Source organism: Corapipo altera, unplaced genomic scaffold, assembly GCF_003945725.1.
Source record: "Corapipo altera isolate COAL_440 unplaced genomic scaffold, ASM394572v1 107b, whole genome shotgun sequence".
Taxonomy (NCBI): domain Eukaryota; kingdom Metazoa; phylum Chordata; class Aves; order Passeriformes; family Pipridae; genus Corapipo; species Corapipo altera.
Genome location: NW_020884951.1, coordinates 2,396,920 through 2,413,606, shown reverse-complemented (window position 1 = coordinate 2,413,606; position 16,687 = coordinate 2,396,920). Strand labels below are relative to the sequence as shown.

At 52.0% G+C, this 16,687-nt stretch overlaps 1 protein-coding gene across 2 annotated transcripts in view; it reads right to left on the bottom strand.

Annotated features, from left to right (window-relative positions):
- The window catches only part of OPHN1 (oligophrenin 1), a 53,119-nt gene that overhangs the window by 5,292 nt on the left and 31,140 nt on the right, over positions 1 to 16,687 (bottom strand). For both annotated transcript variants that reach the window (XM_027663094.1, XM_027663095.1), the window contains exons 9-19: positions 15,233 to 15,333; positions 13,481 to 13,572; positions 13,280 to 13,358; positions 12,447 to 12,480; positions 10,989 to 11,051; positions 10,049 to 10,123; positions 8,308 to 8,392; positions 7,938 to 7,996; positions 6,389 to 6,494; positions 4,598 to 4,757; positions 874 to 1,021 (exon numbers count right to left, since the gene is read on the bottom strand). In XM_027663094.1, coding sequence (XP_027518895.1) covers positions 874 to 1,021; positions 4,598 to 4,757; positions 6,389 to 6,494; positions 7,938 to 7,996; positions 8,308 to 8,392; positions 10,049 to 10,123; positions 10,989 to 11,051; positions 12,447 to 12,480; positions 13,280 to 13,358; positions 13,481 to 13,572; positions 15,233 to 15,333 — 1,002 coding nt within the window. The remainder of the gene's footprint in view (positions 1 to 873; positions 1,022 to 4,597; positions 4,758 to 6,388; positions 6,495 to 7,937; positions 7,997 to 8,307; positions 8,393 to 10,048; positions 10,124 to 10,988; positions 11,052 to 12,446; positions 12,481 to 13,279; positions 13,359 to 13,480; positions 13,573 to 15,232; positions 15,334 to 16,687) is intronic.

The window sequence follows — 16,687 nt, the reverse complement described above, 5'->3', positions numbered from 1 at the left end:
TGCTCCCTGCAGCCTGCTCCCTGTGCTCCCTGCAGCCTGCTCCCTGTGCTCCCTGCAGCCTGCTTCCTGCTGGTGCTTCCACTCCCAGCTCGGGGAAGCACTGGAATGCAAGGCCAGCCCCAACAGCATGAGCAGCCTGGGGGTTTTAAGGAGCAACGTGAATCAATCGTGTTTTGCCAGTGTCATAAAGTGCATTTCGTGTACACTTTATGCCTAAAACATCATCTGCCTAAAAGCTCTGACAACTGTAATGGAGAAAGAAATTTGCCATCTCTTTGGTAACAATGGCATCAGGGCACAGTTTGCAGTGACAATTAGAGCAAATTGGGTGCAGAAACATGATCTTAAGCAGATGTGCCCTTCGACATTGCAGTAAAGGCTTTAGCATTTCCTTACAGTCAGCTGGATTTAACAGCAGAGTTGAACTTGGTCTAGAAAATACTATCACTGGGTCCTGAAAAAGTACTTTGGAGTTCTTGCTCTGGAACCACCAGTGGCTGAGCCAGCCCTGCAGACCTCCCTGGTTCCCATCCCACCAACTCCCTCTGCAGCTCCCTTTGCACCTTTGCCTCCGAAGCCACAAAACCTCTCCTCTGTGCCTCTCCTGTGCAAGAAACAGCCTTAGTTTAGCTAATGGAGAACACGGCAGGAAGCAGAAAAACCCAAATCCCAGGGAATCTGACTTGTGACGATGCAATCCACGCACGTGTATTTTTTGCTTCCCTTTCTCCCTGAACAGCCCTCACTGCCTGCCATGCCCAGGGCTAAGGAAGTGCAGCCCTGCTGCTGTTTCCTTCGTTGCTTCTGGAAAGGTGTTACAGGAAGCAGGAGGGGTGAGAGGCAAGTAAGGCATTAGAGAACAGGTGGACTGACCTCCACTTTCCTCCACAGAAGCACCAAAGAAGACAGGTCTTTCCCTCAGGGGACGTTTGGAGATGGTGATGGGTTTGTGGCGCCGGGCAGCCACCCTGGGTGGGGGCACTGGAGGGGCCGTGGTGTCCTCTGGGGGGCCGGAGTAGATCTGTAAAGGGAGACATGTCCAGGTGACCCAACACAAAGGGGCTGCTGCCTCACCTCCCACAGGTGCCCCCCCCCCACCAGCACTGTCCCCATCACCAACACCCTCCCCACCACCAATAACCTCCACACCACCAACACCCTCCCCCCAACAACACCTTCCCCATGGCTCAGCAGCGAGATCACAAACACAGACAATCTCTAGAATCAAATTCTCCTGCAGCAGACAAGGGAGGCTTTGAAGCTTTGGAGCTGACAGCTCCTGAGGAACATCAAAATTCCCACTGGTGAGGTGATACGATCTCCAAAACACCCAAACCAGCCCGTCATTGTTTCAGATCTACCGCTACAACCCTCCGGCTCTCGGCTTACAATAAAGTGTGTGGTACCAGGAAATTACCTGGGAAGAATTAGAGGCATAAAAACAATACTGCTGACTTTTATCTCCTTTTCACAGTGGTCATGTGGCACCTTTTTGGTGGGTTTAATTGAGAGGTTCTTATTTATGTCAGGGCTTTTTTTAAGAGCTGAAAAAGAATTTCATTTTAATAGCTGAAACATAGTGTTAAGGCCCAAAGGAGCTGCTCCAAGGCTATTCCCAGGGATGTTAATTGAAGTTATATTAGGATTGAAAGCCTGAGTTACTGTGGAGACATGGCCCAAGCTGCCTGGAGGCTTCACTGCCTGTCCTGGGAGATGTAGCTGGTCCCCCCCAGGCTCCAGCCCAGAGGATGAGAGTGCTGGGCCACCACACCCTTGGGCCACACTGATGTAGAAAAACAACTTCATTGAGTCACCCAGAAAAATCTGAACATGAAGAAATGTAACATTTTGCTTTGATTAAGTGCCCCATTTTGGTAATTCAAACCAAAAGTGTATTCCTTCTTCTGTCAGCCAAAGAGCAGGACTGGGAGATCAAGATGAGGGATGGGAGAGGAAAGCACATCCCTAGTTCAATCTCCTTGGACCCGGTGAGCAGCAGCAGCAGCCAGGCTGCCCACACCCCATGGCTGGGCTGTCTGTGCCCAGCCTGGGCTGGCCTGGGATGATCCGTGTGCTGGACCCTGGCCTGGCTGCTGACAGCCTGCCCCCCCTGCACAGGAGAGGAGCAGCAGGAACCACAGAATGGTTCAGGCTGGAGGGGAGCACAGTGGGCATCCAGTCCATCGTCCTGCTCAGGCAGGGTCTACGGAGCAAACGGCACAGGATTGTGTCCAGATGGTTCCGGAACATCACCGGTGAGGGAGACTCCACACCCTCTCTGGGAAAAAAACCAAAACCGCTCAGGGTTTGGTGGCACAGGGCGTGTGCTGGCTCAGTGTCCACAGGGCTCTGCCTGGGCAGGGGCAGGACACGTTCCCCGCTCTGGAACACAAAGTCTGGAGTGCTCTCCCTGCCTGGAATCAGAGGGAGCTAAAAGCAGCAGCTCATGTATTATTAAAACAGCAAAGTATTGCCTGCAGGAGGGCAATTTTTTTGAAATATCAACCTCCTTCCTGTATCCTGACCAGCATCCAGTACTGATTTTTAAAGAAGTGTCACGTTCCCCAGGGATGCTTATAGAGGTACCACAGAATGCTGTTTTGACAAGGTGCTTTTCAACACCTGAGACCCAAGCTAAACGCACCACAAACAACTCTGTTTAAGATGTGAGTGCAGCCTCTGCTTTGCTTATAAATGAAAATCCAAGTTAAACAACCTGAAGGTACAAAGATATTGACATACCCTCACCTTACGAAGGGTTGTATAGGGAAGAAGATGTTTCCAGAACAATCAACCTATTTAACTTATTCGACTTAACTCATGGTACTGAAACATGAGCTGTGAAAATAGTAATATTATCCACAAAGACTTCATAGTTACTTTGTCCTCAGAGCCTTCACATTGCACCACATAACCCACATCCCCTCTTCCTCCAGACTCGTCTGTTTGCTCATGTGTGAGCTGAAGACACTCAACTCTAAAACACTGAACTTACAAGCTCAATCTAGTAAATGTGACTAACTTAACCTTATTGCTAGAGAAATTAAAAGCAAGCAAAGGGACATGTGGTTTAATTAAAGGTGCCACCCCAGCTCTTGGAGGTGGCAGGGCAATGGTGTGGTGACTCAGCCCGAGCCATGGGCTGTATGGGGGGAGGACAGAGCCTCAGCTCTGGAGCGAGCTGGGTGAGACCCCAGACACAAACCACTCCCTGTTTTTCTGTGGGAACTTATTAAAGGCCTTCACAGAGACCTACAAAGGAACTGCCTTGTATTTCCCTGAGCTTCTGGTGTGGATACTCAGAAGTGTTTCTGAGCTCTTTCATCCTGTTTCTCTGGTTTCAATCCTTGGCACTACAGCCGACTTCCACCCCCACATCTGGTCCCACCCCCACATCTGGTCCCCACCTGGTTGCTCTGGCTCCACATCTCCTGTTGCAAGAACCTTGCTGATCCAGCTTCAGCCACCTATTCCTTTCCTCTCCCTGCCCCTGTGCTGCCCTATTGCTGGGAGTTGCCCCAGCCCCCTCACAGCAAACAGCATCCTGAACAGATGGCTCCACACCTTTCCTGCCTCTAAGGCATGAGAGAAGTTTGGACACTGTGTATGCTATCATGAAAAGTTGAAGGACCAACCCACTCCTTGGAACCTGGGGCAGTTGCCAGGGAAGCAGTCTGCACCCTGCTTGGGATCTGCTGCTCGGGATGCAAATGCTGCTCAAGCTTTAAACATTAACACACAGGTCTTGCCATCCCCAGCCACCCTGACATCCCCGAGCCGACATCGGATACCGCCAGGAGCAAGCAGAGACAGCGGCACATTCTGCTCTCCAAAGACACAACTCCACATGACAAAGCTGTTGCCTGCATGTGGATCTTCAGCACCACCCCAGCAGCTGGAGCCCGGGTGCTGCTCAGGTTGAAACAGCCAGCACAGATCCAGGGAAGGCACGTGGGGCTGGAGGCTCTCCAGGGCTCACTGCCCTGTGCAGAGCACAGTCCAACACCATGGGCACGGGACACCAGCTGCGGCCTCCTCAGACCACTCCACCCCAGGCAGCAGCTCCCCAGACCCCCCACACTCCAGGGAGCAGCTCCCCCTAGACTTCCCACACCATCCCCACGCTGTCCTCACATCTGGATCTGAACGGATCGCATTCACAGCTGAATTACTTTCATCAACCATTCAGTACCTGTCTGCTCTGGGCTTTTTCCCCTGATTTAACAGTCGTGTAGTGTCTCATCTTGGACTGTGCACATTAAAACCAGTTCTGCTCTGGCCTAGCTCCTGTCTAACAAAGGAAAGTGTCAAGCCCTCTAATGTCCAGCCATACAATAGGGGTTTTTCAATAAAGACTACCCTTATTTAAAAAGAAAAGCAAAAATGCCCAGACTCGGTGTTTGCTCTGGAACCAGCTAAAGGCCACGGTGAGGAACACTCTTGCAATTCTTTGTTTCCTCCTGAAGCCTTTCAGAGCAGTGTGTTACACAAACCCAGCCCCAGGAGGCTCCCGAAGGAGCCAGAGCGCTGCTGCGTTGCCGCAGCAACAGTGTGCAGGAGCAGCCGGAGCAGCTCCGGGCTGGGGGGCTGCCTGTACCTTCCCAAAGTGCTCGATCAGGATCTCAACCACGATGTTTTGGAACTTGATGTTCATCATCGCTGCCACAGTGTCCTCCTGTGCCCGCATGAGAGTGGGCCCGAAGATCACGCCCATGTTGGACGGCGACATCAGGTTCTCCCGGCTGTGCTCACACACACTGCAGAGAGCAGGGGAAGGAGGAATAGGGTTTGGTTTGGTTTTTTCCAAACAGATCTCACTACGAGCCATAAAAACCCAGGATACAGTAAGAATCAGTCCTACAATTTTCTTCATTGTGTCTCAGGAGAACCTGTTTCCCTGCAGAGACAAACACGGTTCTAGCTCCGACGTGCACGTTTGGCTGGGACAGCTGCTGGGAGAGCAACGTGCTGACAGCATTTTCATTTGATCCCTTCCCACTCCCAGCTCCACTTCAACTCTGAAATCAAAAGTCATCTGCACAACACATACACAAAAGGACTCAACAAAGGAATCATTTAAATCCTATATCCTATTTATCCAGAACTAACTTCTGGCTTTAATTTTCCTTCTCTCTGAAGGAAGAGGACTGAAGGTAGGGAGCACACTTCAGTGGTTTCCAATAAATCTCTGCACAGCATCTGCTCTCTGAGAGACCCCAGTTCCACAGGGCAGAGCTCTGCCTGCCCAGCAGTGCCCCAGCTCTGGAGGAGGATGGAGCCTGCAGGGCAGCCCTAGATGTTGGCTGCAATACAAACCATGCAGGTGGGCACTGCCTCAGCCAGAACTGGACCTGAGGAGAGACTGATGCTGACATGTGATGAACTCTGAGTTTGCCCTGTAGCTCTGGCCTTAGAGGGTTCTGTCTCCAGGGGGAGAGTGAATAGAATTTAAGAGTAAACACTTTGAGGAATAAACTCAGTGACCACAAGCATTGCATCATCTCACGGGGCACTTGGTGTACTCATGGTGAACGCCAGGCACTTGGCTCAGCCTCACACACAGAAAGACTCCTAAAACCACACAGACAGGTACCTGAAAGGCTGAAACCAGCTTGCAGGCAGGGTCCCCCAAAGCAGCCCCCCTGAGGGACCATGGCATTGGGGCATGGCACTCCCCTTTGTGTGCCAGGGTGACAGTGCCAGGTCAGCCCTGCTGATGGAAACAGTCCAGGTTTGAAAACAGCTTCTCCAAAGCAATTCTGGAGCCCAAACAATTGCCCCTGCCCACCAAGTCTTTGAGTTTGGAGTGACAAGGAGGCAGGAAAACCTCCATTGCCAGTGCAGTGCTGGTGCCATGATCATCAGTAACAGGCTCTTTCAGTGGCTCACAGGGGGAGCCACAGGTCACTGCTCAGTGCCACCAAGCACCCACTGCCACATGCCTGTGCCAGAACCTGACCAACATGCTCACATCTTCCTGCTGCTCTGAGGGCTCAGGACATCAACCCACAGGGCTGCAGATAAAACCAAAGCTCCACATGCAGCCCATAGGCACAGGTCCCACAGCCACTCCCGAACCCCAGACCTAACATTCCTGTTATCTGGAGTGAGAGGTGAGATTTACAACCCCGCTCTCAGGAGGGTATTTTAATTTTAAAATAATTTCCTGCTCTGTGTGTGTCAGAAAGGGGTGGAAGGGGCAATCAGAAAGAGAAGCATCACTTCATGCGGAGGGCAGCAAGGATAATCACCTCATCTGTGCAGTCCATGTGGAAATTCCCAAGGGGGCTGTGGTGGATACAATTTTGCAAACCTAACCCCAAAAATGGCTTGTTCTGCTGATTCTATTATTCCCTTTCTTTGGTTTTAGAGGAAAACATCTCCTTACTTGACGAGGTGCTGGATGAGGAGCTCTAACATCTCCCTGTTCTTGTCAGGCAGTTTATACACCAGTGCATGGATAGCTCCCAGCCTGTAATCCAGGTTCTCGGACTCTGGAAAGCAGTAACACAAAGAAGAGTTTGTGCCCACCACTTTCGAAGTAAATACACCAGGGAAAGATAAAGCCAAAAGAAACCAAAGCTGTTCTCTGTGCAGTGGGAGAGCAAGAGGGAGCAGAGAGAAGTGAGACTTCACAGCAACAGGGTGAACACTGGGAGGAACAACATGAGGTAGAAAGAGGAAGAAACGGAGCTTGAAAAGGAGCTCAGGGCTGCAGGCTGAAAGAGGCTGGGCATGGGCAGGTCCTCCCTTGGCACCCTCACCCCACACACCTGGGAGCACATGGCCCCTCTCTAGTGTCTTATCAGCCCAGAGAGCTCTAACACTGAACAACACCCAAAATACCCTGCAGAGAAAAAAACTGAGTCCCTGACCCAAAGAGGTCACCCTTAGAAGCAAAAATAATCCAGAAACAATAAAATGCTCAGTGTAAGCATGGTTTGGGATCCAGTGGCTGGGAAGCTCAATGTTGCAAGTTTCTGAAGGAGGGCAGGGAAGGGATCGGGATCCTGCCCAGACATCACAGACTTAACCAGTTCTGAAACTAATAAATCCTGGGATTTATTTAGCACCATCAGCAGGAGGTGGAACATTTCCCTTTCCAAGAAAGAAGGGGTGTTATTCATTCTCCAGGGAGCCATATGGAGGAGAGGTGGCCCCTCCCCTCCCATTGACTTCCAGGTGCACAGGGGAGTGAGGGACATTCTAATGCCACATATTTCTGAATGCCAGCACTCCCATGCTGAGAGCAATGCCCAGCTTCCTGCATCCCTCTGTCTCCCTCACAGGACACCGGCTCCCAACACGCTCCGAGGATGCAGCCAGTTCACAACTGTCACAGCTTATCTGCAGTGGCCATGATGAGGGGACAGTTGAGGACAGGCCAGCTCAGCACACGTGAGGGCCTGGCAATACACCTGTGCTTCCTGGCTGACCTCTGTTATTCGTGGCTGTGGCTCAATCCCAAGAGCTGCAGCAGAGAAATGTCTTTCATGTACTGGTAGACACTTTGGATTCAACATCCCAGGACAAATTTCACGACCTAAAGGGAGCACCTATCTGTGTGCTATCTATGTGGGAACAGCACAGCCCATTCCCTCGTGGGTTTTAAAATAAATATATCAATACTATAGGGCAGCAATTCTTGTGGGACTGTTGTGCTGCTCTCAGGTGAGTGACATACCCTGGCTCTCCAGACCCTCTGAGAACATGAAACCCTGTTCAAAGGAAGGGCACTGCAGCAGCAAAGGAAAGAAGGAAAATCTACCTCCCCTGCACAGGTAAGCACTTGAAAAGGAGGGTCACTGTTCTTTGAACAGGGGAAGCAGCCAGACACCACGGAGTTGGGCTGACAGAGCTCTGACAAGTGATTTTGATGGACCCTGTCTGGGGAGGGCAGGGCCAGGGACCATCAGTGGGGCAGCTGTGGCACTTACTGGCAGCCAGGACCAGCTCTTTGTGGAGCTTGTATGTCATGACGGGTTCAGACAGGTTCCTGCAACAACCAGAAAGAAAACTGAGTTGTGCAGGACAGCATGACCTGCTCATCACCGACCCTGGACTGAAAGGAACCCACCACCACAGCGGCACCTCCCCTCAGGCAGCATCCCTGAAAGAGTTCTCCCCATGGCATGGGAGGTTCTGCAACACCCACATTTATCAAAATCCAGTCCTCTTCCCCCAGCCTTTGTGACTCTGCCCTCTCCAATAGCCAGATGTAAACATCTGGCAAATTACTCCACTTTTCACCTGAATCAGCCCCAGGCTCCTTTGCCCCCTTGGGGCAGGGGGGACCTGCAGTGCTACCTGAGATAGAACTTCAGTGAACTGGTAATGGTCTTGATGTCCCAGTCTCCACTCTGGAGATCCACATCCCCGGGGCATTTCGGATCTGGAGGAAAAACAAAATGCCTTTAAAATAAGGTTCATTTAGAGGTTGTTTATAAATAGTCTGCTCTGGTGGGGTTTCCCCTCGAGACATATGAAGCCACAGCAGCACACAAAGAGAGCTTCTGATTCCCGTAGCTGGGAAAAACATAACAGGGAAAAGCTGGGAAAAGCACCAGTGTCAGGACTTTGGAGAGGCTGGGGAGCAGTGCTAATGAGGGACAAGGGGGGAAGCAGAAGATCAAATTTAAGCAGTGCTGAAAAGTCAGTGAGGACGTATTCTCCATAGTTTGCTTTTTCCCAAGACTGGTAGAAACAACAGATTCCAACAGGCCAAGACAAGCTTTCTGACATCCATAGTAATCTGAGTGCCAGCTCCAATCCCCCCTTTGCTCCCTTGAATGCTGTTCTGGAAGCATTTCCTCTCGCTGCAGGGAGAGGAAGGAGCTCGGGGGGGGCAGCAGTGTGGAAGGACAGTTTGCTCCTACCCACCCTCACTGAACAACCACATCATGTCTCTGGTGCCATGAAGTGAAGGATGTGGTTGCAGGATGGGGGGCAGCTAGACTAAAAAAATAAACAGCAAGATTTATTTTTAAAAAGAAAGAGGAGTAGAAACAAACAAACAAACAAAAATCTAACTCCTTAGAGCAGTTCAGGTTGAAATCCTGCTGCAGCAGTTATTTCTGTGGTGTTGGACTTTCCATCGTGCATTCATAGCCAGCGGGTAGCAAGTGGTTATCCAGGCCATGCAGATAAACAAAACAAAAAGCCACTCACTGGTGTGGTTTGGAGGAGAAACCACAGAGCTGCTCACAGGGAGGGTGAGAATCAAGCAGCAATAAAACTTGAGGCTCAGCAATGAGTCACAGGCGAGTAGAGCCAGTCATGGCTCCATGAGAACTGGGCACAGCCAGATGCCAGCACAAACCAGTGTCTTAATAAACAACATCCAGAGTAGAAGCAATAGGAAGCAACAGCCAAAGGCTTTGAATGCTGCATTAATATCAGGTGTCTGAGCTGGGGCGAGCCCGAGGCACGCAGGCAGTGAGGGGATCCCACTCCCTGCCCTTCCCTCCAGCCCCTAGGCAGGGCTGCAGAGAATGGCTCAGCCTTGGGCACACGGGCACCGAGCCCAGGGCTCACCCGAGGGGCTCACAGGGGTCGGGGCACGATGGCCTCAGCCAGGTCCCAGCCTGGCAGCACCTGTCCCAGCACAGAGCTGTGCTGCTGAGCCCCACAGCCTGCCCAGGGAGTCTCCTATAGAGACTGTCCCCAGCTGCCACATTCTGTGACAGACAGATCCAGTCACAGGCAGGCTCACAGCAGGAATGCATCCAGCGACTTCTTAACAGGTACACTGACTCCCTAACACACACAGTGAGGTGTCCCCATCCTTCCAGGGAAAAACCTTACACCAGGGTGGAGGCCTCCCTGCAGAGGCCACCTCCCCAGTCCAGCTCACTGTGTTATCCCAGTCCAGCTCACCATGATATAGGAAAGAAGGGGAAAAGACCCAGGAAAGGAGGGGAACATGTGACTCAGAGGGGGTGCAGGGACCCACACTGGACATTTCTTACTGGGGTACTTGATACTCTCTGTCCTTCCCCAGCAATTCAAAACCGGGACAGGGTAATTGCATGGAATAATTAATTCTTACCAAAAAAGGCATTCAGCAACTTCTGCACCTGGATATTGCTGCCAACAGTCCGGTACACGCCCTCTGTGGAGATTCCTAAGAGGAGAAAGCCAGGAGTGTCAGCCAAGGTCCTCCCACTGGTTGGAAGCCCAAAAGCCCCATCTAGTGGAACTGCTCTCCCTGCTGCTGGGCTCTGTCCCACAGCCCGGTCAGCCAGTGCATGGGATACACCAGCCCAAATGTGCCATTTCTGGGAGGTGCAGGTTTAACATGAATGTGCTCAAACCCAGAGAGAAGACAAACACATTGGAGTAGATTCTGAAAACACTGGCCAGTGCTGGGACAGGCAGAGCCACTGTCTTTCCCAGCTCTGTGAGCAGGGTCTTTGTCACCCCATTGCTTCCCACTCCAGCAGGCATTGGCTGCCACAGTCCCAGAGGTTCTGGAGATGAACCCAGGCGCCATTCCCTGCAGCAGCCTGGGCATCCAGAAGTTCTGAGGGATTCACCCTACTCCTCCAGCCCATTCTGGTGAAGTTCACTGGATGTTCACTGGTGCAGGCTGGGAGACATGGGACAGCCCAGAGGATGAGCTGCCACCCCTCAGCCTGTTTCTGTCCTGTTGCTGCACAGACTGGGGCTGAACAACCCTGTACCCTCCTCAGCTCTTCCTGGCCCCCAGCATGGGCTGTCAGAGCTGCTCTCCTGGTGCCCAACAGTGGGTGTGCTCAGAGCCAGAACTGAGAAAACCAGGAGTGAAAACAGCATAAAGGTAGAAGTTCAATCCCAACCAAATTTGGTATGATGACATTCCAGACTACACGAGATTTCTTCAGCTAAAAGCCAAGGTCCCGTGTCAGCAACTAACAAACACAGTACTACAGGAACTATGAGGTGCCTTGAGGCCCTGGGAAGCAGGGCCAGGCCAGCAGCACCTCCCGACAGCAGGGCGAGCTCCTCACCTTTCGTCTCCACCGCGTTGATGCACTTCCGAACAAACTTGAAGCCGACCTCGTTCAGCTCCACTGTTTGGGACAAGGAATCCATGTTAGCTGCCTGAGCACCCCTGGGGACCCCTGGGACACCTCCAGCTCCAGCTCCTCTCAGCACCCCAAGCTGCAGTGCCCCAGCTCACAGATATGTTCACACCTACACCCGCATCCCGCACATCCCTCCAGGAAAACACCAGCACTCTGTACATCCTGACAAGCAGCTATTAGTTCCATATGTTCTCCCATTTCCCCTTGAATTTATTTCGAGTTGCAGTACTGCTCCCTATCCCCTGTCTTTAATAATAGCAGTGTAAATCAGGTCCTGCCACATGTGAATTGTGTCTGATAAGGACTTCATTAATCACTTTCAGAGCAAAATTTGCAGTTGAAGCTCTTCCCCATCATGCAATCATGTATTTTCTGCTTCTCTACATCACTAGAATTAAAAACCAAAATGAACCCAGCTTGATGTGTTGAGGAAAGGAGAGAACAGGGCTTGTTCCAGCCAACTACCCACAGTTCAGCTCTGGGCCTGTCTCTTTTTAACTTAAAACAACATTTTGCTGGAAAAAACAGCCACAGGATATATCTGGATCAATCCCAGTCCAGCACAGGCTGTGCTGGGGAAGCCCATGGGGTCCCTGCATTTTCAGTAGATTGATTGTACTGGTTATTTCTGCTCTGAGCAACAGCAACACTAAGCCCAGATGTTTCTTAGTCTTACCAAAGGAATCAGCACAGACCCCCTCGGTGCTTGATTCCGAGGGCTGTGATACCACTGGAACACTTACCAGCTCTAATCTATTAAAAATAGAGAGTGTTTATTTAGTGAACCCCTGAGTCACACTGCTCCCAGTGTGCCATGTGAACACGGCCGCACAGCAGGTTTGTGCTCATGCCCCTGTGCTCATCAGAGCCAGCTAATTACAGTGCTGATAAAGTGAGCTCTGAGACAGAATGCAGGTTTCACCCAGCTAACGAGGCCCTGGAGTGTTCAGGGCTCCCAAGGTGCACCCCACTGCCGAGAGGGGGAACGTGGGACACTGTGGTGGGTGGGACCTCCAGGGAACTAAATGGCACTTCTTTTGCCCTATTAGTATCTTTGCTAAGGGACATATCCTCAGTCTCTCACTGATCTTTTCCCCTCTGTTACGCTGGCATTTGGAGGTGCAAATTGAACCCCACATCCCACTACTCCTGGCTAAATAAAAACTGCTCATTGCATCACTAACTTCTACTGTCTGCAACCCATTCTTATCTGGGCTCAGTGCCAGACACTGTGATGCAAGGACAGAAGCGACATTGCCACCACAGAGGGGGAACACAGCTACCTGGCAGCAATTGAGAATGAGAGTGTGTGCAAGGAAAACCCTGCCCAGCCTCTGGACAGCTCTGGGAGCCCAGATAACAGTAACAGAAGTGACTCACTTTCTTCCTGCTTTGTGATGGGACTGTGGTAGATCTGAAAAAGGGAGAGGGAATGGGAGAGGGAGAAACAAAAACATCATCAGCATGATTTGGTACTTATTTCTGAAAGAAATTGCAGCACTCGATAAATCATCCATAGATTACCCAAAGATTACCCACAGATCACCCATAAACCACCCACAGATCACCCATAAACCACCCACAGATCACCCATAAACCACGCATAGGTCACCCATAAATCATCCATAAATCACCCAGAGCCAATCACAGCCAAAAAGACAATGTCCCATAGAAATGTCATTTTACAATTAAGCAAGATCCCATTATCTGCACAAAAAGGAGTTTCTGATGCCTCCCTGTATTTCCTTGGGGCACCTGTTGCTCTGAACTGTAGGCAAACTGCAGGGCTCTGAGCTTTGCTCAGACTGAAGGAAGGAAACCCCAGTAGGCACAGAAAGGTGGGAGAACATGGGTGCAGGGTGGGCAGCCCCACCTTTCCAAAGGCTGCTCAGAGCAGGGGCAGACAAAACATCAGCTCCAGCAGGCAGTGAGGAGCAGGAATGGGAGCATCCCAGCCTCGGAAAGGGTAGCCCTCAAGCGGGCTGGCACAGCCAGGGAACATCCCGAGATTTAGGGGGAAACCCAAAAATCCCTAGAGGGAGCTGTGCTGAGCCCAGCACGGAGCCCAAGGCCATGATGCACCGGCAGGTACCAGGAGAGAAGGAGGAGGGGCACAGAGCAGGGGCCGTGTCCTCGAGTGTGCCCTGCACTCGCCAGCAGAGGACACTGCTCGACAGCACGTTCCAGCTGGGAACAGCTCCGGGAACACTCACTGGCTCCTTCCCGTCCATCGCCTCCATCCACAGCCTTCGGTTGGCTTCCGAGAGTGCCTGCAGCGTGATGGTCCCGGACCTGCGTGGAATTCCCCCAGGGACAGGCAGGGAAAGGAAGAAAAGTTGTTTTTAATAGACAGCAAAGAGGGATTTGCTCCAGGCCTGTGGGGTTTGGGGACGCCTGAACACGAAGCCTCTCACCTTTCATTGGTTTCAATGTCAAAACAAAACCTTTTGTCTATGGAGTCAGTCTTTCTCCTAACACAGGATTTCAGGGTCAGGTCCAAGGTGCCCTAGGAGAGAACACGAAAGCCAAGGTGAGAGGACAGAAACACAGGAGAAAATTTCAGGTTCCTCAGCCCCCTGCAGCTCCAGCGCAGCACAGCACTGCCCACAGATGTCCTGAGAGTCTGATGGCAGTAAGAGGAGCACAGGGGGTCATCCCTCCACCAACACAGGCAGGGATCAGAGGCTCTGTGCTCCAGGCTTCCTCTCCTCAGCCACAGAATTTTCTGGACTTCACAGCATTACCCCACACACCAGCACTGTGCCTCTGCAGCGCTGGAACGCTGCTCCAGCAAACCTGGTGAGGCAGTCCCTGGTGCCTGAGGCCAGAACCACACTCCCCTCTGATCTGACACAGCTGGGTCCTAATTTTTGTCAGGGCTGATCATCAGTATCAGTTCCCCACAACACTGATGGTCATTGATGGCTTTACACAAACACCACGTGGCAAAGGGACAGTTCCTGACCCCACCTAGAGCAGGTGTGCTCTGGAGAGTGGCACTGGGGGCTCAGTCCTGGCTCTGAGTGTTCATGTCCCTGTGCTCTGCAGCACAGTCAATTCATAATGTGATTGTGAAGTTGTGTGGCCAGCTGTGACCTGACGGTGCAGATTCCCAGACTGCCAGGATTTGGGAAAGGCACTAATTTACACGTTTCCAAGCCCTTACCTGCAATAATTGGCCTTCTTAGACATGCTTATGGCATAGGTGACAACAAATCTCTCCAGACAATAGTTCGGACATTTCTCTGCCCCGGTCTCTGCCAAAGACTTGCAAAACATCTATTTTATTTTCCTGCTGCAGTGTGCAGAGTGCTGCCAAGAACAGACCATGAGCTCATGCACTGGAGCACACACCGGGCTGGAAAGGCCCTGGGGACCCGCTCCATGGCAGAGGAGGGTGGGGGATTCAGCTGGAGGTACTGGCTGTGCTCCATCCTCCCACCCCTTCCCTGTCACGAGGAGGCACTGGGGGAACTCCCAGACTTCGAGCACTTTGTGAAAAGTGCTCCCAAAATCACTGCCTTAGTGCAGTTTGGAGCTGCATTGCTGCCCTCCCCTCCTCTCCTAACACTGTCCCAGTCCCACAGAACCAGCGCCGAGAGCAGAAGGCAAACCACAGAGCAGTGCTGTGAGCACATGGGGAGGCAGGGAAATGCTGTGTTTGGAAGCAGTAACTCCTGTAGCAACTTGAGTCATTCAAGCACTGCAGTGGCTGCCAGAGGGCTCGTGAAGCCCAGGCTGCAGCTCACAGCTCATGTGCATGGAGAAGGATCAACATCAGCTGGTCTAGAGAAGCACAAGCTTCACCCCAGACTGAACTCATGGGTCAGCACTGTCCAGCACAGCTCATGCCACACGGACCCGTGTCCCACTGCCAAACCCTGCCGGGCCTCAGCTCCAGGGACAGAGAGGGGGGAGACCTCCCCTCACGGAGGTGGCTCTTTCAGGCGACACCAAACTGCCCTGTGTGGACAAGGCTCCTGCCCCAGGAGCCCGCCCCCAGGCACTGCCCCGGGCCCAGCCTGTGGCCAGACACTGCTCCCATGGCAGGGCTGGCTGCTGCTCCTGCCCGTGGCACCCGCACGGCTGGCACGGGAAGGGACACCACGGGCAAGTGCAAGGGGAGACCCCATGGCTGGGCCAATGTTTGCAGACATCCAACTCACTTGCTTAGCTCCAGGCTTCTGGTCTATGGGTGTCATCCGTAAGGTTTTTGCCTCTTTTTCATACTGGCAGTAATACTTCACCCAGGAGATGCCCAGTGCCCCTGCAGAACACACGAGAGGCCACAGTCAGGGACAGGGCTGTACCTGGATGCAGCTGGCAAGGCATGGCTGGTGCTTCCCATGTCCTCCCTTCTCTGGGGATGGACACTGACAGCCCTGTGGGAACGCCTCCCTCAGCAGTGCCTCCATGGGCAAGAGCCTGGAGGAGCAGGAGAAGCAGGAGAAGAGGAGGAGAGGAGGAGGAAAAGAGAGGAGGAGCAGGAGGAAGAAGAGGAGAGGAGGGAAGGACGAGCAGGAGGAGAGGAGTGCAGGGCAGCCACTGCCTCCAGTGCCCTCCCAACACACTGCTGACTGAAAGGGCGTTTGTGGATCTCTGGGCACAAGCCAGGCTGGTTTGGCCAAGCCTAGCCAAGACCTTCACTGGCAGGATCCTACGTGTCCTGAATGCTTGTTCCACACACATCACTACTTTTTCATTTTGATGAAAACTCAGTAATAAAGAAAACAGCAGCTTTAAAATACCCTGAAGTTCCTATCTCTATCACACTGGATTTATTGTCACTTTTCTCTGTTGTCTTACCTGAACCCCTTTATAGGAAATACTTCAACTGGTATTTTTTCTTGAATTTGCTTTTAAGTTGCAGTTCTCTGGAGGAACAACTCTTTATACTCAATTTATATGGAAACATAAACAGAGGTAGCAAATAACCACTGGCCTGCAGGAACATGCCACAGGGTCTAAATTACTGTGTATGTTTTCTTCTAAAAGCAGGATGAACGGATATAAAAATACATGTATAAATAGATTTGTATATATCATTAAAAATTAACTGCTCACAAAGTTGTCTGTAGCCTCAGAGGCCACAGTTCTGCACAGATTCGTATCCCCTGAACATTCCTGCTGCATGACCATGGAGAGCTGCAGCCAGGGTTTGGAAAAGGTTGAATTTGGTTTAATTTGACTCTGCTCAGAATCACAAGTTTTGCTCTCAGCAGCTTAGCTCAGCACAGTTCCCACCTCAGCTGTGCTCAGCTGCCTGTAGAGGCTGAGGCTGGGCACCAGACTTGTTCAGATAAAACACAGCCCAGGCACAGTGTGCCAGAGCTCCAGAGTCATAAATCCCATCTCATTGGAGTGCAGGACAATCAGCCCCGTGCTGACATGGCTCCTGTGACCCAGAGAAAGCTCTGTGCCACCACTGGCAGAGCTGCCAGCTGGAGCTGCCAGTGCTTCCCCAGGCAGTGCAGGCGGTGACACCTCAGGCACTGGCAGGACGTGCTGCCCCGTGCCCTGGCAGTGCTGTAACCCTGGACACCCTGTGTCTTGGCAGTGCTGTAACCCTGGACACCCCGTGCCCTGGCAGTGCTGTAACCCTGGACACCCTGTGTCTTGGC